Consider the following 26,959-nt stretch of genomic DNA (forward strand, 5'->3'; position numbering starts at 1 on the left):
GTGTGTGTGTGTGTGTGTGTGTGTGTGTGTGTGTGTGTGTGTGTGTGTGTGTGTGTGTGTGTGTGTGTGTGTGTGTGTGTGTGTGTATGTGTGTGTGTTAAGCTTTGTGCTCAAATACACTAACAAGAACAATTTGTAGCCATCCGATTTGTGTGTGTGTGTGTGTGTGTGTGTGTTTGTTTTTAGGTACTGTGTGTGTGTGTTTATGTACTGTATGTGTGTGTGTGTGTGTGTGTGTGTGTGTGTGTGTGTGTGTGTGTGTGTGTGTGTACTGTATGTGTTTGTGTGAGTGTGAGCGTCTGTGGTGTGTCTATCATCTCCAGAGTCTCTTTAACACCCTCCTCCTTGTCAGCGCCTCTCCTCTCGGCCGCTAATCTCTCGCTCTGGGTTCACAGCTGCCCGGCTGGCCGTCCTCAGCGAGACGGAGGCGACAGGCGACGAGGTGACCCTGTTCCAGCAGCGGCAGAAGCAGCCCTCGCTCTTCGCCGAGGAGGAGGAGGAGGAGGAGAAGGGCTCCGGGGAGGGCCGCCCAGAGGCCACCAGACGCTCTCATGGCGCCAAGGCGGATGTTGGCAGCAACCAGAGGTCGAAGGTCAACGCGGCGGGGGCTCACGGAGACCTGGCCTTCAGCAGCCCCCTGGTGAGTGGATGCAGGGAAAAGTGGGACAGCAGCTCAGATGGCACAAACAGCGTCCGTCCCTCCAGACAAGGCATTAACGTGACGGACAACGTGGACAGAGTTGGTGCTTCATCAGACAGTTAGCTTGCTTTTTTTTCCACTGTGGCCTTCTTACTCGGTTCTAATTGTAGACAGGACAAATGCTTTGTTTATTCCCATTCCTTTGAAATGCCATGGTGCTGCAGCATCATCATTTGTCTTGTGGTGTAGGCCAGAATAATCTGACTTCAGTGCTTGAAAAGTGACTTTGAGACACTTTGTCAAAGACACACGCACATTTATGAATATAGCAATTTACATATCACACAAATATGCAGCATAGCACAACAGCACACTAACTGGTGATTTGCTTGGCGTCCTGGCAGACTAATTGTTTGATTTTGGGTCCTGGGTAGCTGACACGAAGTGGGAGCCCCCAACACACACGAATGAGTTGCTCATGTTGACACACACACACACACCATGCACACACACACACACACACCACACACACACACCACGCACACACACGCAAACGCACGCCCCCAACACACACGAATGAGTTGCTCATGTTGACACACACACACACACCACGCACACACACGCAAACACACGCCCCCAACACACATGAATGAGTTGCTCATGTTGACACACACACACACACCACGCAAACACACGCTCCCAACACACACGAATGAGTTGCTCATGTTGACACACACACACACACACACGCAAACACACGCCCCCAACAGTCACGAATGAGTTGCTCATGTTGACACACACACACACACACCACTAGTGTTAATTTCGTCAGACGAGACGAGAGGAAATATGTTCGTCAACGACCTTTTTTTTTCTGACTAAGACAAGACGATGACGAGACGGCAGTAATGTCCTGAAACACTGACTAAGACTATCTTAAGATGCATTATTGTTGACGAAAAAAGACGAGACTAAAATGTTTTGCATGAAATAAAAAAAAACTAAGATAAAATCTCTCTTCATTTTAGTCTACAAAATGAGAAGACAGAATATCTAGCTGTTACGTTTTCAAAATATTCGAATGAGTTCATACAACTGCTTTCCTGTAGGCTAGTCACGCTGTTGCTGTAACCCTGTGGCTGCAACCGCGAAACTACATGGAACAAGAACACTGGAGATTTATGCCAGAGTTAGCAAGCTAACTACCTAAGCTTTAAGGCTCCCTCTACCACAACGCTACATACCCAGAAGTTGAAGCTTCTCTCATACAAATTAACATCCCCAGAATGTCCATACGAAAATGTTCATCATGTAATGTCAACTATTTAACTAGTTAGATTGATGATGCAAAGTTTGCTAGCAAAAGTAAGCTAATATGGAAAGTTAAGCTAGCAAGTTAGCTATGGCTAAGATGGAGAGTCTGTTTGGGGAATGTGTTGTATTTGAAGCATATCGCCATCTAGCAAAGCGGAGTAAAAAACATTAATACTTTGGCCTATGACAGTGTTTCTCAAACTTTTTCAGTTTCAGGACCACTTAACTAACCCTAGCTAAAAAAAAAAAATTAGACCTACTTCAACAGTAGCCTATAATTAGTCTACACAATAGGCCTACTCACTGAACCACCATGCTTATTAAGTGTGCTTGCAAAGCAGCACACTTATTGTTCTTCTTAAGTTTTATTATTATTTTTCCCGTCTCCTAATTTTTTTGTCAGCCCTAGCACCTAGGCCCTTTGAGACAGAGACACCGTTCCAACTTTTAAAACGTCCGGTCAGTACCGGTGTAAGTTGGTCGTGAAGATGGCGATCAGGGGGCGTGCCGTTCGTCCGCCATATTGGATTGAACAGAAAGCGAAACTAAATTTTCACAGGTCACAAAATTTGGTCCTAAGCCACGAAACTTGACGTACATTATCCTTGGACCAAGCCTCACAAATGTTAGCAGAAGGATTTTTTGATTTTCAAAAAAGCGTTAAGCCACACAAAACGAAATCGGATTTAAGCTCTCGAAACAGGAAGTAGATCCATATCTCAGGAACACTGTCACATATCGATACCAAATTTTGTATATGAACTGGGGACTCCAGTGTGAGGGTGCATAGGCAAAAAAAAAAAAAAAGAAATATTCCAAAAGTTTCCATCATTTGGCAAACCACCCATGGGTACTTGGTAACTCACACCATTCACCTTCTATCACAATGTCTTCCATGTATGCACAATGTCTCCAGGCAACCTTGCCTATCATGAAATCCTTGCTCTGCCATGGGATAGTATGGACTTCTGAACTGAAATAGCAAGGAGAACAGTAGCTATATATAGCTTACATAATAGAGTTGTTTTCACATTGATTGGTATTCAAATTAAATTTTTCATTATTGTTAAATATCATGATGGGAGAGTATTATTAAAAATGTTACAAGTATGCAAATGCATATGTTTACGGGCATTTAGGTTTTACTGTGTTGTTTTGTTGTAAAGACATGCAAGGCATGAACAGTGGTCGGCAGCACTCCATAGGCTACGACATTAATATGAATAGGTGTTTCTGTAAATCTAGGGATAATAAACAGCTATCTCTGTTACAAAAACGAGCTGGTAATCGCTCATTGAAGAGGGTACTATGATAAAAGATTGTTTTCCTAAAAGCATGGAGTTGACGAAAGAATAAACAATCAATGTCACGTTAATGTTAAATAGCCTAGAACTATCTGGGCAGCTAGGTGGCAACGTTGTATTACATTTCACTAGTGTAGCCTACTTGAAATACGATTGTGAGATTCCCAAGTAAGGAAGGTGCAAATATTATGTAATTTATCATGGGAAATTATTGGAAATGTTATTTCTTGTTTATTCTAATTGCAAACCACACACATCCATTGAATCACACGTACACATTTAATACTGAAAGACTATCATTTTAGTTTATTTGATGTTGCCTTAGCAACACAGCCTTCAGAGCAAAGATTCTAGAACAGGGCCAGAGAGACACGTTTTTGAGTTTGTGGCCAAGAACCTAAAATATCGGTTTCCATGTGCTGGATGGTGTCGTCCTTTATGAAAGTAAGTGTTTTATACAGTTAACGTTACAGACATAATGAGTCATGTTGTAGTGGTCAACATAAATGTGCCCCTTCTGTTATTAGAATGCTAAAGCGGAGAAGCATGCTAAGTAGAGATTTAGTATCATTAATTTCTTGTGTGGCTAGCTATAGGGAGGAGGAGATGTAGTGCTATGTTGCTAATTGGGATTTATGTTGTTTAGCGTAATGCCATGGTCATTTGATATGAGATGCTTGCACTTTCGTAACTTAGATCGTGTAACTTTAGGACTGCTATTTTTTTTTTACCAACAGTAATTCACGAAGCACTTTAGCCCTAAAAGTAGCACCCACGTCTGTGACGGCTTAAAAAGAAGTGGCAAGGACTCCTAAGGACTCCCTAACGCGATGTTTTGAAATCGTCTACTATTGTCTACAGGAGCTTCCAATCGCGAGGGAACTTGCATTGTAGGCATGCAATAACACCACCAACAATCAAAACTAGCCTACTCATTGTCAACATGTAAATGAAATGTAGCGTTTCATGTGGATCAAATTAAAATGTTTTCTTTGCAAGCGTAAGCATAGGCATATGGTGACAGATTAATTTATTAATGCTGCTGTGTGAATCACGGTAGCCGAATGAAGTGGCCACTTCTTAATGGGACCCACTGTATGGAAGTGGGATAAGTAAAATAGAGATGTTTTAAATAAGATAAGGTTAATCAGAATTCTACTATATGCCCGCTTGACAACGGCAGAGATAGAACTGGCCTTTGGCCATATCAACCATCCATTTAGAGCGACTGGCCTTCATAGCAACCAAAGATCTGAGCTGTGTTGCAATGTGAGGCAAAGTATAGAAAGGTGATGAAACATACAGAGACAGGTCAAGAAATATAGTGCAATGTAGACAGTAGTATACAGTTGATTTACAGACGGTGGTTTAGAGTAATATGAAGTATTCCTTTATTCTGAGATAGGCTACATCAATAGGCTCTCAAAACAACCCCAGGCTCACAAAACAATCCCAAACAGACATCACGGTCTTTATAGAGCAAATCCATATAGATTATTTGTCAAATAAACCAGTAAAACATAATTTGTGGGATGGAATATATAACATTCACACTCATAGCTCATATTTTTTTAAATAAATCAGTGAAAAAGTATCCTGACAAACAAGTAGCTTTTAATGCCTTGGTCATATTTCATAATTTCAATTCCTCTGTAGGTTACCTGATAGCCCAGTTTGAGAGGCGCAAGACACGTGACATTATTTATTTTTGCAGCCAGTCACTGCTGTCATTTTATTTTATTGATTTGATCTCAGTCATAGAAGCTAAATTCAAAGGCAGGCCAAAGGTAAAATCCAACGAATCACATTCAACCCGCAAGCCAATAGTTGAATAGCCCTCTCCTAGAGCTTTTGGGATATTGCCACTGCTCCAACACTGAAAGGCACCGTTACAATGCCTGGATCAAGCCAGGTTCAGCATAGCGTATGCCACTGTCTGCTCACGTTGCTGACCGGACCAGGGCAAGCACACTTTCGCAGTTCCCGCCGGAAATGCAGTCTAGTTGTCTTTGCACTTTGCTTATTGTGTGGATTCATACTGTATGATTTAAACTGGCATATCTTACATATAGACAGTGTTGCAGAACTGTTTTTACATACAAGTTGGTTCAATATAGCAAACAACTCATCTATATTATATTTTACCACGTCTGCTCGTGGACCACTTGGGATAGCTTGCGGACCACCAGTAATCCCCGGACCACACTTTGAGAAACACTGGTCTACGAATATGACAGTGGTCTATGGTCAAATCCCAGCCGAGCAATAACTGTAGCTCGACTTACCTGTGCATGTAAACATACTGACTGACAAAAAATCAGAATGAAATATAGCTGCAAGCAGCAATGAGGGGGCCAAGCAGTATAGGCCGGAGTAGCCACGGTGACAAGATGGAATTCAGCAGATACCCGCCATCAACACTTTCAAGAAGTTTAATATCAAAACATAATTGATTTTGTAGGGCTGAAACAGGGCTGAGTATTGTCACTGCCTCCGCCAGCCAGCCCCCCACCTAATCACCCCTGCCCGTCCCACCCCGTCCTGGCACGCCCCGCCCTTGCACGCACGCATTAGAATGAACTGGATGGAACATGTTGTCATCAGTTTCACATCAAAAAAGAAATTTTGAGTGTCCTCCTAATGGGGTCATGAATCCATGTAGTAAGTTTGGTTATGATACATGGCAGGGTTGCTGAGATATGAGCTCACTTCCTGTTTGGCGGCTTCACCACCAATTTCGATTGGCTGTTACGGGCGAATGCTTTTGTCAATTGTTCCAGAAAGCAACATATTGAAAGGCTATGGTCTGAAGATGGTCTCTGCCAATTTTGGTGAGGATCCGCTGAAATTTGTGACCTGCGAAAACTTGTACGTGTTTTTGATTAAATCCAATATGGCGGCCGAATCAATTACGATGACATCACAAGTTGGCTTGGGTCGGCATAAGGACCTCCAACAGTATTATCAACACATTACCAACATAGCCTATGGAAGTTCAACCACATAGGACACAAAGGAGTTAGGATTCTTTCTTTAAGTTTATTCACCAGTGTGTAGGTAGCAGCTAGTAACCAAAAATAGTCTCTGGCATTCAACCAAAATACGTTAGCATGAATTGGTAATGTTGAAGCTTTGTTCTCTCTAACTAAAATACGGCAGTGGGCTTACAGTACTTTCTAAAACCAAACAAACATACACCATTACAACACCAATTACCAACACACACGAATGAGTTGCTCATGTTGACACTGTGCTGTTAATCAGGCTCATGTGGTCGTCATAAACCTGATCTACCCTCACCATACCCCCTACCTGACACACACACACACACACACACACACACACACACACACCACAAACGCACGCCCCCAATACACACAAATGAGTTGCTCATGTTGACACTGTGCTGTTAATCAGGCTCATGTGCTCGTCATAAACCTGATCAACCCTCACCAAACCCCCCACCTGACACACACACACACACATACACACACACACACACACACCCCACCATATTAAAAACTTTCCCACTGTTCTTCTGCTCTGGTCGGCACGAGTCCACACATGATCCATCATCGTCCTCGTCATCCTCCTCATCCTCATCACCCGAGCGACACACGGCGTCATGACGCCCGTCTGGCCCGCAGATGGCCGAGCAGTTTGGTGTCAGTGAAGAGCACAGCCATTCTGGCTCCGGATGGCTCTGTTTCCGTGGGCCGACATATGGGCCTGCTGAGGTGCATGAAACAGGAGCCGCTGATGGTGTGCAGATTGCCGCGCGCTCAGCCACTATTGGATCGACTCTCATGGTCGATAAGCCATGATCGCATGATTTCCATAACAGTGTTTGGCTATTTTTGAATTTCGCCCACCCCCGCTCCAGTGTTGTCCGGCCCTCCCACACACACACACACACACACACACACACACACACACACACACACAAACACACACACACCACATACACACACACACACACACACACACACACACACTCACACTCACCCACACAGAGGCATCTACTAAAACACAGAGACACGTGCACATGCAAATGTCCTGACATACACACATCGGCATCCACGCAAGCATGTGCAAAAAAACACCCACAAGTACACACACTCACACACATATAAACAGAGACACTATCTGGCACACACACAAATTCACATATTGGCATGCATGTTAGCACACACTCACTCACACACACACACCATCCATATTCTAGTATGCATACAAGTACAAACCACACACACACACACACACACATCCACACATCTACTTCCATATTTTTTCTGGTGTTGACCCCTCTGTGTCTCTCTCCCGCTGCAGGAGACGGTGGTGGTCCCAGACAGCAAGCTCCAGCAGGAGGTCCTGGAGGCTGAGCGCCAGTGGGAGGAAGGGCCCCTCAACCAGGGCCCACACCTGGCGCCCACACCTGGCCCTCACCTGGCGCCCACACCTGGCCCTCACCTGGCGCCCACACCTGGCCCCGAGTGGAGCCCACACCTGGACTTCCTTGTGGCCCTCGCCATCTGCAACACGGTTCTGGTTTCCACAGCAACAGCCCAGAGACAGAGGGTGAGAATGTACTGTGTGACCGTGACCTTGTAGGAGTATACACACACACAATGCTATGCATACACACATACAGTGTTATACACACACACACACACGCACACACACACATATACACACACACACACAATGCTATGCATACACACAAACAGTGTTATACACACGCACGTGCACACACACACCCACGACAAACACACACACGCTCGCGCGCGCACACATACACACACACACACGCGCACACACACACATACCTGCGCACACACACACAAACACACACACACACACACACACATGCACAAGAAGTGTGAGTCATCAACTAAACTAAACAAAAAGAAAAATGAATGGAATAAACACAAGCCCTCCCAACCAGCATCTTCCCAATGTCAAACTGACAGGAGCACCAGCAGACCAGCTTCATTATCTTCAGCTGCCATTGCTGAGGCAGACTGTAATGGTGTGCCCAGTTTATTGTTAAACAGCTGAGATTGCTGCGTCCTGTCAGCCCTGCACTAAAGACGTTTTTGCAAAAAGAGCCAGGAGTTTTTTTTTTCCCTTTCTCACAGATACAGACAGGGCCAGGGAGATCAGTGCATTTGAGCAATTTCTCCAATTAAATTAATGGTCCTTTCCACTTCCTCCTCGTCGCAACGCTCCCGCTGCGAGCTCGGGCGAAGAAGATTTGTGCCAAGTTGACTCCCTCTCAGGGCTGGTCAACGCTAATATCCCAAATTGCAGTTGAGGACTCCGACCAAATGACTTTGTCTGAGGAATAAATCACTTCTGTCCACAGACCTGCGACACACAGGCATTTGGCGGTGGAATCAGGGTCACCCCTAATTAATTTGATTACCGGTAGTGAAGTGTTATATCACTTTTGTTGGGGCGGCAGGAGACGGACTATCAGTTCTTTTGTGACCGTGGTGGAAAAGTACAGCTGAAAGAGCGAAAGAGGCCTCACTTGTAAAGTTGTTACAGTACATGTTAGCCATTATGGGTCATTTGATTCCTCAGAGCGAGCTGCGCTGTTTAAGTTGGAAAGTTCTGATTTCAGATGTTAGAAATGATCTGACAGTGAGACTAAGACAAGGCCTGTAGAGGGACACCGTCTCCCCCCAAACACTCACTGACTGCATTCCTGTAACTTGAGTAATGTTGTTGTTTATGTGTTTACTTACGTGTGTTTTGTCTGGTGCAGGTCATCAAAGGGCGTCACAATTCCTGCGCACCTCAGACTCTTGGGGGGCGTCTGCGTGGCTTGCTGAAGAAGATGCGGTCCCCACGGAGCATGTTTAAAGTGTTCACTGGCAAACAGGAGCCCCTGGCAGACCCTTTCGCCGCAGACGAGGAGCCCCCCGACATTTTGCACACGCCCGATGTCTGCACCACTACCCCCGAGGGAGGGAGCCCCAAAACACAGCCCGAGGTGACCCCCCATCAGGCCCAGAGACAGAGGCCCGAGCCGGGGCCAGCGTCACCCGACACCGTGTGCTACGAGTCCCAGAGCCCCGACGAGGCAGCCCTGGTGCACGCGGCGAGGGCCTACGGCTTCACCCTCCTGGAGCGTACGCCGGACCGCGTGACCGTCCGCCTGCCCCGCGGCGCCCTTCTCACCTACGAGGTGATCGACATCCTGACTTTCGACTCCACCCGAAAGCGTATGTCGGTGCTGGTGCGTCACCCGCGCACACGCGAGATCCTCCTCTACACCAAAGGAGCCGACTCCGCTGTCATGGAGCTGCTGGGCGAGCCTGCTGGCGGTACGGATGACACTTCCTCGCCTCCTCACCGTGACCTCTGAGGGAGAGGGTTTCTCGATTGATTACCAATGAGCTTTGTGTAGCCACATTCACACCACTGATTAGGTTATCGACTCGGCTTCTCTGTTCGAGCTCTGTGTGAAGATGTCTTAACATGTCCCTGTGGAGTTCTCGCTGGAATCGTTAGGGTGTGCCTGAAATGCAACGCTGGCTGTTTCATCTCCAAGTCAATTATTGTTTGGCTTTTTGGATGCTGATCGTTATTCAGTTAATTCGTGGAATTTATCCAAATGTAAAATTCATAATTGCCTGTATTTAGATCATTGCTTTGTCTATGCTGCTGCTATAATATCATTGTATATCGTTGTCTATGGGACTTTTTAGCTCCTATAAATGTCTTTCAGTACAGTGACTGACAATACAGTTTTTTTCTCCATATCTTCTCACTGGAAATGTTCTCTTGACTGCAGAGAGCGTGTCTCAGCGTGAGCTCAGGAAGCGTGTCTGCAGTAGCACACAGAGACATCTGGACATGTATGCCCGAGATGGGCTGCGCACTCTGTGCTTTGCCAAAAAGGTTAGTTCACACAAAACTACGTGATGGAGTCAACAGTATAAATCTTGTGTTACCATTAGCACAACAGTGAAATGTATTTATTAGCATACTATTTTTTTTCATCTTTGTGCATTTTATCCTCTCTTTCTCTCTCTCTCTCTCCATCCTGCTTTTTCTCCTCCAAACTCTTAACGTCCTACTCTTTCTCAGGTTGTAAGTCAGAAGGAGTACGAAGACTGGTCATTGGTAAGACAGCAAGCGATATCAGCCATCGAGAACAGAGAGGAGCTTCTTATGGACACTGCTGTGCAGCTGGAGACGAGCCTAACTCTGATAGGTGAACCAAGGGCACGATATCTGTGCCTATGACAAAATCCAGCCCTCGCTCCTGTCCTGTGCGGTGGCCTGTTTGTCTTTTATAAACCTGTCATCTTTCTGCATAACCTCAATTCCATGGCTGTAGGGTGCTTGAGGTGGTGGGTGTGTGTGTGTGTGTGTGTGTGTGTCTCTGTGTGTCCATCCATCTATTTTGTGTGTGTGTGTGTGTTGTGTGTATTTGTGTGTCTGTGCATCTGTTTGTGTGTGAGTGTCTGTCTGTGCCTGTGTTAGAGAGAGAGAGAGAGAGAGACCTTGATGTCTTTGTCGTTAGTTCATGTAGTAAAAAAGCATTACTCTGGACACAGGAGCCACAGGAATTGAAGATCGTCTCCAGGAGAATGTTCCAGAAACCATCGAAGCCCTGCGGGAGGCTGGCATGCAGGTCTGGGTGCTGACCGGGGACAAGCCCGAGACAGCCGTCAACATCGCCTACTCCTGCAAGCTGCTGGACCACAGAGACCTGGTGTTCACTCTCAACACAGACAACAAGGTGCCCCACACCCTCCCTCCCTCCCTCCGTCTCTCCCTCCCTTGCCCCCTCCCTCCCTCGCTCGCTCGCTCTGTTTAAAAGCGCCCCCGCTGCACTTTCGTTTTTTTTGCGTCTCATCCCTCTGTATTGATTTTTTGGCCCCGATGCAAAGGTTTAATGGAGAGTGTTTGAAATTGTGCTGATACCAAAATAGTGTTGTCTGATGTCCATAGCCAAGCCAAAGTGCTCCCTGTCCTCCTCGGTGGCCTCAGTGGTTGCACAGCGAGCTCATAGTCTCGCTCTGTGTGTGGGTGCTGGTTGATTCGGGGGTCAGAAGATGATTGGTTTAAAGAGAGAGTCACATCGAGGACTAAAATACATTCCTCATTAAAATGCATTCATATTCCCGTAACAGCCTTTTCCCCCGTTTGGCAAATCTAACATGTCACCGTCAAAGCCTTTTAATGGAAAGACTAAAGCAAAGCAGAATTGGCTGCAATGAGCTTCTCATTTTGGTGAACCATAATCCCATTTCCACAGATCTGGAAGAGCAGAAAACTGTTCTCATTTTTTCCCTTCTTCTTTCTTTTTTTGTCTTCTTTTTTTTTTCTTACCCAGACACAGTGCATTCCTCTCGGGCTTACTTGAGATGGGGTCTAATTGAATCAGTTTGTTAGTTATTATATAATTAAATCCTTGTCCCATATTGAAAGTACACTGTGTGCAACTCAAAGCTGGAGTGCTTTCGCCACGTTTTTCTCAAGCTCAGTCCAGACAGGGTTCAAATAGTCACAGCTCTTCTCTCTCCTCTTCTGACCAGACTTCCTTTGCTGAGGACCAGCTGTGGGGGAGAACTAGAAACTGCAGAAACAGCTCAAAGTATTTGTCCTACGCCCAATTAATCTGCAGAGGCATTGGACTACACAGAACAGTCAGGCAATAAACAGTATTTCAATAGACCTAACCCAAATATCTTCATTACAACAGAAGTCCTTAGGCTACCGTCACTCATTGCGGCTATATTGGACATAAATGGTCCCAGAGTTTGGCGCAGCGGCAGCGGACTGGGTCTAGAGGGAGAGCATCACTTGATAACAACCCAGACTGTACCAAAAGACTCAGGGTTTTGTGCCGCTACTGTTTACTGGTGATTATTGACAGGGATCTGCAGGGAGAAGGATTTCCCATTTGGACACGATAACAACCCACAAATATCCGCAGGGTGGGCAGGCGGGCATGTGGTAAAGAGGCGATGGGGAGACGAGTTCCTGAAAGTGCTGCTGCTTTGTCTTCCAGGCCGTGTGCAGGTCCACCCTGGAGTGCACACTGGAGGAGGTGAGGAGGTACGGGCCGGGCCGGACTGCAGGGGCTTTGCTGAGACTTTCGGGGGCCAGGGGTCCATGGGCCTGGGCGATGACCCCACCATTGGCCTGATGATTGACGGACGGACGCTTGGCATGGTGCTTGAGGAGGAGGACCTGAGGTCAAAGTTTGTGGAGTTGTGCCGCTGCTGCCGCTCGGTGCTTTGTTGCCGGGTGACGCCCCTGCAGAAGAGCACCGTGGTCAAGCTGGTGCGCGACAAGCTTCAGGTCATGACCCTTGCCATCGGTAATTAGTGTTAGCTCTGTGCTAACTACAAACACCCCGCTGTTTCTATTTATTTATTTATGTATTTATTTATTTATTTATTTATTGGAGGGATCAAAGGAGAGTGACGCTTAGAGTTCTGACTCTGCCTAAGAGAGCCAGAGCATCTACTCTGGCTTTTTCACTGTTCGCTGCCTCGTTTGAAGATACCCTCTCCAGCCCTGACAAGCTGTTTGTGTGTTCGTCGTGTAATTTGAAAAAAAAAGAGGAAGAAGAGGAAGAAAAGAGAAAAGGTTGCCATGGCAACGATTTCTTTTAAAACCTTTCTTTTTTCCCCTCCTCTCCCTCTCTGTCTCTCTCTCTCTCTCTTTCTTTTTTAATGCTTTATCTGCAGGTGACGGAGCGAATGATGTGAACATGATCCAGGCTGCTGACGTTGGTATCGGAATATCTGGTCAAGAGGGGATGCAGGTTTGTATTCACCTTCGGGGCCTTTAGCAGTTACACAGCACCACCACCACCACCACTCTCCCATCTCACACTTACATACAAACACACATATACACACACACACACACACACACACACACACACACACACACACACACACACACATCCCTTCACTCAGGGAGGCAGGTTTTTTTTTACATACTTCTGTTTTTCTTGGCTTGGGTGTATCACCTGACTCACCCACAAGGCTTTCATGCTCCGATGCGAAGCTGCTCTAATTGTGCCTGTCCATGATTCACCAGATCTTAAATCCTCTCTCTTTTTTTAAAAGGCATGTGACGATTCGGAAATAACAGAAAAAAAAACAAAACAATAATGTGGCTTCTTGTTCACAGGCTGTCATGGCCAGCGACTTTGCGATTTCTCGCTTCAAACACTTGAGGAAGCTACTTCTGGTTCATGGGCACTGGTGCTATTCCAGACTGTCAAACATGGTCATCTACTTCTTCTACAAGAACTTGGTAAATGCCCTCAGAGGTTATAATTATCAGTTTGAAAATAAAATGTGTTTGATTATAAATAAAAATGTGTTTTTGTGTATTTATATCACTAGCATAAAATACCTAATTAGGGGAATATATTAGTGCCAGAAAACAAAATTGCTACAGGTACATACTGTATTGCTGTATTGCAGGATATACTATAAAGAAATACATAGAAAACTCATAAACAACATAATCAGAAAACACATACAGGTGCATCTCAAAAAGCCCATAAATTACAGGAAAAGATTAACTGTTCCATGCTGTTCCAGTGTTTGGAGATGCACCTGTGTCCTCTCTCTCCAGATGCACTTGTATGCTCTCTCTCTCTCCATCATAAAAGTGCTGTTCATCTGTCCATTTGCTCTTCACCATCAGTTCTCACCATCAATACTAGCACATTTGTTTACTGTAACAACATCCTCCTCTCTCCTGTTCTTCGTCATCCTTCTCTCCTGTCGTTTGCCATGGTTCCCCAGGCGTACGTGGCCCTGCTGTTCTGGTACCAGTTCTACTGCGGGTTCTCTGGCACGGCCATGATCGACTACTGGCTCATGATCTTTTTCAACCTCTTCTTCACCTCTGTGCCCCCAATCATGCACGGCATCATGGACCAAGACGTCTCCGCGACAACCTTGCTCTCCATCCCTGAGCTGTACAAGATTGGTCAGCACTCTGCGGTGTGTAGTTAAACTCTCACACACACACACACACACACACACACACGCACACACACACACACACTTTGTTATTGATTGCTGTCTATATAGGGGCAAATAAAGGGTGTGTGTGTGTGGGCGGATGGGGGTTTCGAAAAAACAGAAATCTGAATTTCCAGGGGCCCTACAATTGCTACCTACGCTCCTATCCAGGTGTTTGTCAATTAATGGAAGGAAAAGCAATCAAAGACAGATTTGCTGAACACATTTGGCCTTGTCTGCATGTTCCATTATGCTCCCCTGCTCTCAAACTCTTGTTGCCAGACCACCAGATATTGAATTGAGCGAGTCAGAAATAGAATTAGCAAAGATAACACAACAAGAGGGAAATAACATTACTAGCAACAACCGACAGCTGTGCGATATTGCTGTGGGACACGATATGACCAGAGGGGTTGCTGCTCTTATTTGCAGGGGTACAGACGCTCCGCCTTTTGGATCGGCATGTTGGATGCCTTTTATCAGAGCCTGGTCTGCTTCTTCATCCCATATTTGGTGAGTCGGGGAAAAACAATGAAGTTGCGTTTCTTCAGACAATCCCCAGCTGATCTCTGCCCCTTCATCATTTTTCTTCTAATTTTGTCTTTTTTGTTTGTCCCTCCCAAGACCTACCAGGGCTCTGACATCGACATCTTCGCATTCGGAAACCCAATAAATACAGTGTCTCTGTTTACTATAATCCTTCATCTAGCCATAGAGATAAATGCATGGGTGAGTAGCTTCCTGGATCAACCATTTTAGTACACCCAATCTCTCAAATGCTCCCAGCCTAGAGTCAAATACTGTGATTAGCTTAAACATGAGATAAACAAACAAACATGAATACCACTGACACCGTATGATGAGATAAACAAAGAAACATAAATACCACTGACACCGTATGATGCAAACCAGTGTTAAGATCCCAGATTTCATTTTCGAAGGCCCTTTTGAACTTTTTAACTCAACTCACTCCGTGTCCACTGGAATAGAAAAGATGATTGCATAACGATCAGAAACATCCTCTCTGATTCCCCAGTCTCTCTGTCCTTCTTTTTCTCTCTCTCTCTCTTCCTCCCTCCCCCTCTCTCTCTCTCTCTCTTTGACTCGTCCTCTTTCAGACGGTGGTGCACTGGGTAGTGATGGTGGGCAGTGTGCTGCTGTACTTTGGCGTGACGCTGGCCTACAGTGCCATCTGCGTGACCTGCAACCCTCCGTCCAACCCCTACTGGATCATGCAGCAGCAAATGGCCGACCCCATGTTCTACCTCACGTGCCTCATCACCATCGTCGTGGCTCTGCTGCCCAAGTAATTTCCCTACGCCACCCTTCTCTCATTTCCCCTGGCTGACATTGAGCTTTTGTTTTTGTTTAAGGAGCAGGCACTGGGGGTCTCTTTACTTTGATGCAAATGAACCTGAATTGTACTGTATGTAGGACAAAAGATGTAAAGTCCTTTGGGTATAACCTTCAGGTCTGTGTTTGTAGTGGGATGACCTTTTTAATGAGCTTTAATGAACGTTGTCCTCAGCCCCCCCTTCGCATTAAACAGGCACACACATGTGAACACACACAGACACACACACACACCCTTGGCTTGTGTATTCTGAGCATGTGCGCCCCACCCCCGTAAGTGTGTGTGATGTAGACCAGGTCAGGAGGGGCTGATTTGGCCTCTCAGGCATGCAGAGCAGCACTGGCCTCCTGTTCACCACGCTTCTCATTGGCAGTCAGACCAGCATCATATCCACTGGCTTATTTTCTCACCTGCTCTCCCCCCCCCTCACCTTCCTCCCTCTCTCCCTCCATCTCTCTCTCCCTCCCTCTCTCTCTCCATCTCTCCCTCTCTCTTTTGCTCTCTTGCTATCATATACTCCATTTGCATTCTCCTGTTGTCTTTCAATTTTTGTTTCTCTATTTCTTTGCTGCCGTTCACTGCCCTGTTTCCTCTTCCCATTTGCCTCTGTTTCTTATCAAAATCACTCATCCCTCTCGCTCTCTCTCTCTCTTCCTTCAATAACTCTCTCTCTGTCTTTCCACCTCCCTCTCTCTTGCTTTCTCTCTCTCTCTCCCTCACCCGTCTCCATCTCTCACACCATCTCTTCCTTTTCTCTCTCTCCCCCCCTTCCTCCATCTCTCAGGTACATAGTGCAGGTTCTAAGGGGAACGCTGGCGCCCTCCCCTCTGTTGTTCGCTCGGCAGCTGGACCGCATGCCCCCCTCCCTGGAGGAGCCAATCCCGATCAACGCCTCGGCAGCCCCGAACGACCCTCGTTTCACCCTCTCCAGCCTCTCCTCGCCCTCACCCCCACCCTCACCCACACTGGCATAGCCCCACCACACCCCAGCCCCATCGGCACCCAGCTTCTCCAAAAAAACTGTGACAGGACTGGGCATCAGCCGTCAGGAAGAGGGGCGCCATCCCGGAGGACATCTCTCTGGGGTGTGGGAGAGCCCCAGGGGGACACGGAGAAGAAGTGAAAGAACGGGAGAGGAAACACGCTGAGCGTTATTTTTGTATGACTTCATTTTTGTTGTTGTTGTCTGGTAAATATAGAATTGCTTTTAATGTTTTGTACACAGGGAAAGATGCTTTTGAAGGATGTCTGAGCTACACTGCACATACCACCAGCGACAACTACAAATACGGCTTTTTTTTTTTTTTTTTTTCTTTGGACAAGGAGGCAAAAAATATTTATGTAAAGATTAATTTAATTCCTGTGCCTTGTGCCAGTTTGCTGCAGCTGACACTCCATTTTAAATGGAGTATCCTGTTGTATATGTTTTAATGTTATAGTCTTCCCGGATAAAAGCATTACAGGAAACCTGTTACTTCCTTAAGGCTTTTTCAGAAGCCACCAGTAGCTTTCAAAGCACTGAAAAAAACAGATCTGTCTCCATTGATCGATTCAACTCATTGCTGACACATAAGAAAAACTTGAACAGGAAATGCTTGGCAGAGGCATTAGCCATATCCATCTTCCTCACTTACAGAGCTCCTTCTCTTCCCTCGGCAACATGCAGAGCCAATTTGTATTCACTGGGGCTCCAAGCAGCTCAGGAAATAATTGCGGTTTGCAGATGTTACGTAATGTTCTGGTATTTTTGGTTCATGTATCCATATTGAGAGCATGTTGCGCGGGATGGTGACAGACCATCAACCCCCTTCAAATAATAATAATAATAATAATAAAATAAAATAAACACCCAGGTTTCAGGTTTCTTCCAGTTAGGATGTGCGCGCCTGTGTGGTGTGTGTTTTGTTGTGGGGTCGGATGGATTAATTCTGCTCTGCGTTACATTTTTAATTGTTAGACGTACAGATGTGCCGAGTGTGAAATTCCACGGCCAGGCATGAAAGATCATCCTCCCCTGCATCAGAATGCTTAATTGTCCCGCTGACGTTGCTCTGACGCGCTTCGCACTCAAGTGCGGGAGGTCTATGATGAGCGCGCGGGTTTTCTTGCAGCCAAAAGGAACGGTGTTGGTGATGGATTGGGAAAAGGCTCACCTTTTACGATTCGGCCTCGCAGAATGTAATTGAAGTGTCCTCTGTAGCTCTGACTCTTAATAAAAGGAGCGAGGAGGCTACACTCTCACTCTTGAGCTGATTCTATTTGCAGAACTCATTGCATTTTTACGTAATGATGTCACTCAGTGGAGTGATAGAGCGCCATTGCCATCTACTGTGTACTGCTAGTACTGCAAGCGATTAACGAAATAAAACGTCCCTGTAGGGGCACAAAGTGAACACAAACCCAGTCCAGTGTCAAAAGTACAATTTTATTTTCTGCAGTTTCTCAGATATGGTCTTTTACTGACTAGCTACTAACATACATGTCAGTTCACAGAAACTTATTTTCTTAATTACAAGGAGGTAGGAAACCCTAGTAAAAAAAAGAAAGTATGTTCTGTGATCATGGCACAACCAAACAAACATCACATTTGCACAAAAGGCAAACACAAAATGTGGTGGAACAGCTGAAACAGAAAGGTGTCCCTTAATATTAAAAACTGACTCCCCTTTTCAAAAGAGAAAATATGAGCATCCCTTTGCTTTGTTTTCGGCAGCTTCAAGTAAAATAGTGCACTGTCCGATAACTACACATACAAAATCTTACATTAAAAAAATGCATTTGCTTAAGGTGCAGTATAAACCTCTATGACATTTTTTTTAATGATAGACATTGTGTCTAAATTGTAAAATGTAAATGCACAGATTTCTTTAACACCTCAAGCTTTAAAAGTCTGCCGTTAAAAGATTTTTAACAAGAATATCAAATGTTATTCATGAAACAAGACATATAACATAAATATGTACAAGTTTTAAAAAGATATAATCCACTTGATAGATTGCCGTACCAATTATTTCACACAGTGAAATGTCTAATTAAATAGTAAACAGATGCATATCAAAGCATAATTATAACTGGAAAAAGACAGAAAATACAGAACCTAATTCTATCTAAGCAGACAGAATAGGTCATTACATATAACCGACATCACTGACCATCAAACGTCCACAAACCCATCTCTTTCATTTCAATCTCACAGACACATAACCCACAGAGACCAACATGAATAGAAAAAAAGAAATCTCTGCAAATTTCTACAGGGCAACCACACAAAGGAGTTCCGGAACAGCAAAGTCATAGTCTGTGTCTTCCAAGTGTGATGATGGGGATGTCCAGTATGTACAGTATGTAAGGTGTACGCATGTACACATGAGAGTGTGTGTGTGTGTGTGTGTGTGTGTGTGTGTGTGCGTGTAACCGGGGGGTCGGGGTACCACAGGCCTACCACGTGGGCATCATGTCGGGGTACCACGGGCCTACCACGTGGGCATCATGTCGGGGTACCACAGGCGGCCCAGGTGCTTGGACACCTCGCTGTGGACCTGCTCCATGTTGTAGCTGTTGTCGGGGATGAGCACCTCCTCCATGATGGACAGCTGCGTGAGCCGGCCCCCGCACTTCTTGACGAACTCCATGAAGCCGCTGCACGTCACCTCGCACTCGCCCAGGCCGATGGCCGTCAGATTCTTGCAGCGCTCGGCGATGCGGATCAGCTCCTCGTCCAGCGGCTCCAGGCCGTTGGCGCACACCACCAGCTCGACCAGCCGCGGGCAGTTGAGCCCGATGCGGCCCAGCATGTCCTTGCTGACGGCGCGGCCGAAGTACAGGTGCGTGACGGGCGTCTCCTCGCGGAAGAAGGGCTCGAACTCCTCCTCCTCCAGAAAGAAGTACATGACGATGTTGACCTTGGGTGAGTGGCTGACGAGCGCCTCCCAGCTGCTGCGCTTGATGGCGTGGAAGTGCGTCTGGCCCGGGTTCTCGCTGACCACGTCGATCCGCAGGTGCTCCAGGTGGACGTGCTTCTCCGAGGAGAGCGCCAGCAGCAGCTCATCACTCAGCAGGTGGTAATTGAGCGCCAGCTCTCGCAGGCCATGGCACTGGTCAGCCACACACAGGATACCTGAGACAGGTGTGAGGGGAAGGGGGGTTTCCCAGACAGAACGATCGTTATTTAATAGCAATAATGATAACTTTCAAAGGTGCAGTCTGCAATTCCAGCAAAAGGGTTGTTGATATCTGAGGTCAATAGCCAATTAAATCATCTTCCCTTTTGTTTTGTGTATCAGACGGGATATGTTGATTGACTAGAATTGTGTATGATCCAGTCCAAACCACTTTTTTAAAATGATTATTTACACAGCCAAGAGTGTGTTTATTGGTTTTTAACTTGTGTGCTATAAAAAGTACATTAATGAAGTTAAAGTAAAAAAGTAAAAAAGACATTTATGTTAAAAAGGAGATAGCGTCTACTCTTGCAAACTCAGCCATGTAGATTTTGACATTGTTATCATATTTATACATTTAATTTTGTCTCATTTGCGTATGTGGTAATACTGCCAAACACATACTGTCCGTTCTGGTCTGTGAAAGGGTGTTTGAGAACGTTTTCCATGACAACCTTTGTGACAACATGAACCCTGCCCAAACACTGGAACACACTTACTGTCCTGTTTGGTCCTGTACCGATATGACCTACTGTCTCCACCCTAACCCACCTCCCTACCTCTATCCTTCACGTCACTTTTAATTATTAAATTACAGAGTGTTAAATGTGCTGCTGCTCTTTGTCCCTGGATGTACTACATTAGATTAAATAGTTACATTGTAATAAGAGCTGCGTAATGTAAAGTGATTCTGAGATTTCCATACTGAAAACAAATCTGTTGTTCTCATTCAGTCACCATTACCCATGCTCCTATGCTCCCTCGCTTCTCTCTCTCTCTCTCACACACACACACACACACTTTCCTCTATCTTTCTGGCTCTATGCCCCCCTCTGTCTCTATCCCTGATAGCGTGTCCTAACAGCACGCCCACAGCAGTAGTCAGAGGCCAGATCTCAGCACTTACCGGCTGGGGACACATGGGGACAACTGCTCATCTTAAGCAGCTTCAGCGTGTCGCTGTTGTTCGCCACCAGCACCTTCAGGGAGGGGTCGTCCACGGGCGTGTCGTCAATTTTAATGGAAGACAGCGACTTGGAGTTCACAAACACCACCGTCAGTGCCGACACAAAGTGTGACTGCAAGAAGAGAAGGAGGAACAGTCGGAGGGTGAAACCCGGACTTGAGGTTATGAGTCTCGTTTAACAAACACACTCCTGAACTAGGTGAAGTGTCTATGCGGTCACACAGCCTTCCTTTGTGGATGAACTAGAAAAACAGTTTTTGTCCACAGCACAAAGGCATGTAGTAACAGAAACCTATACCAACAAGCACTGTGTTAATCACATACCCACAATGCACTGCCACTGCCATCATTACATTATGTTCACATGATTTACTGTGTGGTCCACTGAAGTGTAATACCTGTGACACGTCCATGAAACTGGGCCGAGCTGTTGAGATGAGACCCAGTGTTTTTATGGTGCAGTTCACCAGCTGGGACAAGATATTACATGCTGCCTCTGCGGACTCAGTGCAGCTGTCTACCTAGAGGTCACAAAAAATAATGATGTAAACGTAAAGCAGTTTGGAGAATTTTAAATTGCACTCACTTTGCTGTTAGACGTGCTATTTTGGGTAGGTTGTAGGACAACAGCTATTAAATGTTTATGAGGTCTCCATATTGTCATCCGGGCCACTGCCAAAACAGTGCTGAATGGTTTTAGCAACCAGATCAGACAGCCAAAACACAGATAGGGCTGAGTAAACCCAAGGACAAAGTTCTTGTTCACATCCGCCCCCTCCACACACACACACATACATACACACACACATACACACACCATATTATGGTATGTGGGTTTTTTTTTTCCTACAAACTGGCGCCTCCTTGTGGAAATTGTTCTTCTTCGATACAGAGGTTGTTTTCGTACCTCTTAAACTACATTAACTCAGAGACACAAAGATGTCTCAAGATTGGAATGACAAGTGATCTCCCTTACCTTGAAGCTGACATACTGCAGGTGCTGGGCGTGCCTCTTAATTATCTGCTGAATGAGATCAGGGTGTGTGGACTTCAAGTACGACGTGGCCGGTTGGTTTAGCTCAAACTCAAATCGCCGCCACAGATCCGGAATATGAAAGACTTCATTCCAGCGACGACACACCGATGAAGCTCTGGCCCTGTCCACTAGGGACAGATACTGAAAGATTTGCAGGACCACATGATGTGGCAAATTGCCCCAGTCCTCCGCTGGTCTCTGTGCCAAAAAGGGTCCCAGGAGCTCTGTTTTTTGTCTTTTAATGCGGCCATCGGCGCTGGGAAAGCCTTGGCATTTTGATGTGATGTTTACTCTTGCTCTTTTCATCATCCTGTAACATTATTCAAAACAAAATGAGTTTGCATAGGACGACATCTGAAAACAATTCTGATGGCAAACACGTGACCCACACGGGGCTAACCAATGTATAATGAGATGTCAAGAGATTGGTTTTAGTATAAAAAGAAGTCCGTTGTAGGAGGATTGGCAGAACAATTCCCAACATTTGTGATTTCACATGGGATCGCATCGATATGCCACAACTACCCCGTGCTAGCGTTATGTAGGCAGTGTAAGTTATGTAGGTCGGAGTTAGCAGCCAGTCACTAACGTTGAACATTTAGCGTTACTAGCCTACGCATATCGCAGACATAGCTTACCAGTGGAACGCATACATTGTAACTGTAGAAATTTATTACTGCAATAAGATGTCACCAACTTGCTAACACCAACTTGAATAGAAAGTAACGACACCAAACTTTGCCAAAGACAAATGGAGATCTAAGGAAATACTCACTTGATTTTTTTAGCGTCCCTCGACAAACGTCAGGTACATCTTATTGCAAATCAATCGTAAGGTCTTATTATGAGTAGTAGGCTAGCCTATGTTTACTCATTTACTCCCGTTGGCATCGCAGTCGATCTTTCCTGAATGTTAGCGCACAAATACCTAACAGCCGTGCCCCATTATAAGCCCAACTTCTGGTGTTAACTAAGACGGCAGTAGCTAGGCTATTCAACAGCTTGGTAGATAGAACAGACGCGGGAAAGGGAGGAGGGCGGGGGATTCTAGTGGCACGTGAATAGGGAAAAACATGGATTTGGCTGAACTACATTGGGTCTCCCCTGGTCAGGGTTTATTACACCACAAGCATGGTTTATGAATCACATATGAAATACGATAGCAGTTTTGGATGTGGATTCGAAACGTTTATTATATGGGCACTCACCCTCATAGCCGTGAGTCTGAACAACCCCTTCACAGAACAAGACCAGCCATTCAAAACCTTTGCCCCACTTGCATGGTATTTTTACAATGTTTTTTTTTTTTTTGTACATTTGAAATAGACTTTACAATTGAAATAGGCGTCGAAATGAAATCGCTAGGGTTTACTATTGGTTTACTATTCGTTTACTATTCCATGGAGCGTAGCGACAGAGGGCGGGCGGTAGTGCACATGCAATTGTAAAGTAGGTCAGTGTGTCAAGAGAGACGTCACACAGCGGAGCCGCATAGAAACCGGCTACTCCCAAAGCCGAGGCTAATCAGTCACCCGAGATGATAGAAAGCAAAGCTGTTTGTCGATCAGAGGGTTCACATCTCTGTCCCACGGGTGTAGACGGGTGAAACCCCAATTTAGATAGATAGATAGATAGATAGACAGATAGATAGACAGATAGATACTTTATTGATCCCCAAGGGGAAATTCAAGATTTTTCTACCAGTTTTCTACCAAATTCTACCAATTTTGTAGGTATCTTAATGCATAGTCTACGTGTGTGTGGTTTTGGGCATTCTCAAGTGATTGTTGTACTGCGCTACCATAGCCTGCAAACCAATATATTTCATGAAAAAATGTCTACATATCTCATAGGTCTCTATACATAGATTGTTGATAACAATAATCTCATTAGGTTAATGTAAGCTACTGCCAATTTGCCTGTGTGCAGTTGTGTGATATATTATTTGTTATCATAAGCAAGGATAACCCAATTAATTACTGGATGAACTTGCATCCTGCTCTGCTTTGAAACACATGCATGCATGCTTGCACGCACACAGCCTACACACACACACAACACACACACACACACACACACACACACACACACAGAGGATGATGAGCAAGAGGGACCTGAAACAATGCAGCAACATAATGATGGCCAATTTACAACAATAAACACATTCCTGGATAGGACACAGAAGGTAGGCTATAGCCAGGCCAGAACAAATGTTTAGATGATCTGTAGTCTAATTGCAAGACTAAATCTGTGGACCAGGGTGTCTGACAAAGTTGGATGTCAGTTGGCCCATATTTAGAACAATTCACTCTTCATTGACCTTTGGGCCGCAGTCATTCAACTGATAACACTTCTACACTTCCATGATTACACTTCTGTTTACTCTAGCTAGCAGTGGACTTATTGAACCAGCAGGGGGCAGTAAAGATGTGTAGAATTGATGAGGTTAGGCTACCCCAGGTTCCCAACCTTTTCTGGCAGGTGACCCTATTTTGATGTCACAAAACGTTGGCGACCCCAATCATTCATGTTATGTGAGAGAGCGCATCTCATGCTGTAACATCCAGCTGAGAGCGGTATTTTCCCCAAATGTCCTAGCAAGCTAATTTGTTTGTTTGACTAACTCGCCTGGTTGTTTTGTTACTTTGTTTGGAATGTTGATCAAGCATTATGATGATCTCATGTGGGATGTCTCATTTTTACATAGCTAGATTGTAATGAAGAATCCGATTAGTTGCTTAACTTGGATATCATCAGAGGTTTTATATATTTTTTATTTAATGTATAAATTTTTATGTAATGTACTGGTCAATTGTAAGATAGGCTACCCAATATCTCAGCCGACCCCATTTGAATTTCAATGGGGTCCCGACCCCAAGGCTAGGAAACGATGGGCACATAGACACTTCAGATCTTTAATAGGCAAAAAAGTCAAGAATTCTCATGTCAGCCACCTGCCTGTACTGAAAAAAAAAAAATAGTTCATGCCATAAATGAATAATAATAATAATAATAATAATAATAATAATAATAATAATAATAAACGGTACTTAGTGTTCTCATTTGAGCAATAAAATAAATGGTAGCCTATGTGGTCTGATTGGAAGAAAACATCACCTGAGGGCTCTGAGTCAAGATGAATGATTTGTAGGCCTATATTTTGTTCTTGTCTGAACATTGATTATCAGAAACTGTTCAAAAAGTTATTTTTTTTCCCAGATGAAAGATATGGGATGCCACTTGTGAACCATTTGCATTAGGCTATAACAACAGTAAACCAATCTGACATTCAAACACAACTGAGGTCTTTTGCTATACCTTCACAATGATGTGAAGGTATAACAAAAGATGTGTTATACACAATGATGTGATGGTTAAAACTTAAAAGCTTTGCTTTACAAGTAGGCTATCACCAATTCTTCACCTTTGTTTTAGGCTGCCATTATTTCTCATTAAAACAGATAGATAGATAGATAGATAGATAGATAGATAGATACTTTATTGATCCCCAAGGGGAAATTCAAGGTCTCAGTAGCATACAGACATCACACACAACATGCACTTACAGCAGAAATGGTAAATATAAGTATAAACATATAACCAAACTCCACTGTACAATAGAGACAGTAGATAAGAAAAACTAACAAAACTAAATACTAGATAAATTAAATAAAAAAAATCCACAGTGTGCTTGAGGGTAATCAAGCATGAGACGCTTGCAGTGACAGGGCCGGGACTGGCCCATAGTTCTGTGTGCATGGTGAGGTGCTCAAGAGAGTGAGTGTTATGGTGAAGATGCAAAAAGTAGTCCAACAGTAGTCCTGTAGTTCTCTGTGCATGGTAAGGTGCTCAAGAGAGTGAGTGTCATGGTGAAGGTGCAAAAAGTAGTCCAACAGTAGTCCTGTAGTTCTGTGTGCATAGATAGATAGATAGATAGATAGATACTTTATTGATCCCCAGGGGAAATTCAAGAAATGGTAAGGTGCTCAAGAGAGTTCATGGTGAAGGTGCAAAAAGTAGTCCAACAGTGCAAGAATAAGGTCTAGAGACCAGCATAAATAATATGGACAAATAAGAGAGTAAAGCATAATGTAGACAAGGTAATATAAAAATATGTCAGTGCAAGAATAGGTTGAGGTAATAGGGTTACAGCCATTCAGTATTGTAGCAGAAGCCATTGGTCATGTGTGCTAATATAGCATGAAAAACAGTGTAGCATTAAAACAGTAAAAACATTAGGTGGACAGTAGTAAAACAGTAGTAAAGCAGTAGTGCAGAGAAGTCTATCTCTCTTCTTCCCTTTAATGAAGCACTGAACAGTTCAATTAGCCTAGAAATGTAGACGCACCCTAGCGGCAGCAAATTACATTTGCTTCCAGTGCTAGTCTAGCAACTCTCCTTTGGCTTGTGAGCTCGAAAAATTAAACTTCTATCAGGCCAATCAAATCATGTATTGAGTCTATAGGCGGGCTTAACATAATGATTGCTGTTGGCGAACAGTGTGAAACGAGTTAAGCTTTTTTTAAGTTGGCAAAAGTTTGAACTAGCCCACTAGCTCCGCTGGTGGGAAAACGCATGGGACTCATAGCGCTGTCCTATGATCAAGCTCTTTTGCTTTTTAATACTGTAGAGTGGATGACATTCATTGTCCAAGATGTTGATCAGTTTGTCCTTTTGTCAGATATTGAAGTGATGCACTCCAGTTCAGCTCCCACTACAGAGCCAGCTTTCCTTACCAGCCTGTCAAGTCGCCCAGCATCCTTCTTCTTTGTGCTTCCTCCCCAGCATACCACTGCATGAAGAGGACGCTGGCAACAGACTGGTAGAACATCCTGAGGAACTTGCTGCACACATTGAAGGACCGCAGCCTCCTCAGGAAGTACAGCCTGCTCTGCCCTTTCTTGTAGAGTGCGTCAGTGTTGGCTGACCAGTCCAGTTTATTGTCCAGGTGCCCAGATACTTGTAGGTGCTTTCTAAGGGCCCAGCACTGACAGGGGGCCCCCAGAGAGCACCCGACAATACTATATATTTACAGGGGGCCCAGAATTATTGTCTGTCATAGGGCCCAAATTTTCTAAAAGCGCCCCTGATGTGTCATGTGGGGGGAAGAAAGACTGGATTTTCTCCGGTTGCGTTGCCACGTCATTGCGCAGGGAGACATTGCGTCGC

At 45.0% G+C, this 26,959-nt stretch overlaps 2 protein-coding genes across 2 annotated transcripts in view; one reads left to right on the plus strand and one right to left on the minus strand.

The window, feature by feature from the left end:
• atp10b (ATPase phospholipid transporting 10B) overlaps positions 1-18,030 on the plus strand; it is a 32,900-nt gene extending 14,870 nt beyond the window's left edge. The window contains 15 exon segments of the mRNA XM_048231340.1: positions 396-640; positions 7,588-7,836; positions 9,029-9,590; positions 10,061-10,167; positions 10,357-10,483; positions 10,830-11,014; positions 12,290-12,338; positions 12,341-12,601; positions 12,975-13,051; positions 13,426-13,551; positions 14,052-14,252; positions 14,706-14,786; positions 14,898-15,002; positions 15,392-15,579; positions 16,412-18,030. Of these exon segments, the coding sequence (XP_048087297.1) occupies positions 396-640; positions 7,588-7,836; positions 9,029-9,590; positions 10,061-10,167; positions 10,357-10,483; positions 10,830-11,014; positions 12,290-12,338; positions 12,341-12,601; positions 12,975-13,051; positions 13,426-13,551; positions 14,052-14,252; positions 14,706-14,786; positions 14,898-15,002; positions 15,392-15,579; positions 16,412-16,601 (2,753 nt within the window). The 3' untranslated portion in view covers positions 16,602-18,030.
• Positions 18,031-18,033: 3 nt separating this feature from the next.
• fbxl3l (F-box and leucine-rich repeat protein 3, like) lies at positions 18,034-22,800 on the minus strand. The gene is made up of 5 exons (XM_048231341.1): positions 22,566-22,800; positions 21,731-22,100; positions 21,153-21,275; positions 20,695-20,866; positions 18,034-19,744 (listed from the first exon to the last, which is right to left on the minus strand). Exons 2-5 carry the CDS (start codon positions 22,097-22,099, stop codon positions 19,101-19,103), a joined length of 1,308 nt encoding a protein of 435 aa, XP_048087298.1. The 5' UTR covers position 22,100; positions 22,566-22,800; the 3' UTR covers positions 18,034-19,100.
• Positions 22,801-26,959: the final 4,159 nt, after the last annotated feature.

This window comes from Alosa alosa, chromosome 21 (assembly GCF_017589495.1).
Source record: "Alosa alosa isolate M-15738 ecotype Scorff River chromosome 21, AALO_Geno_1.1, whole genome shotgun sequence".
Taxonomy (NCBI): Eukaryota; Metazoa; Chordata; class Actinopteri; order Clupeiformes; family Clupeidae; genus Alosa; species Alosa alosa.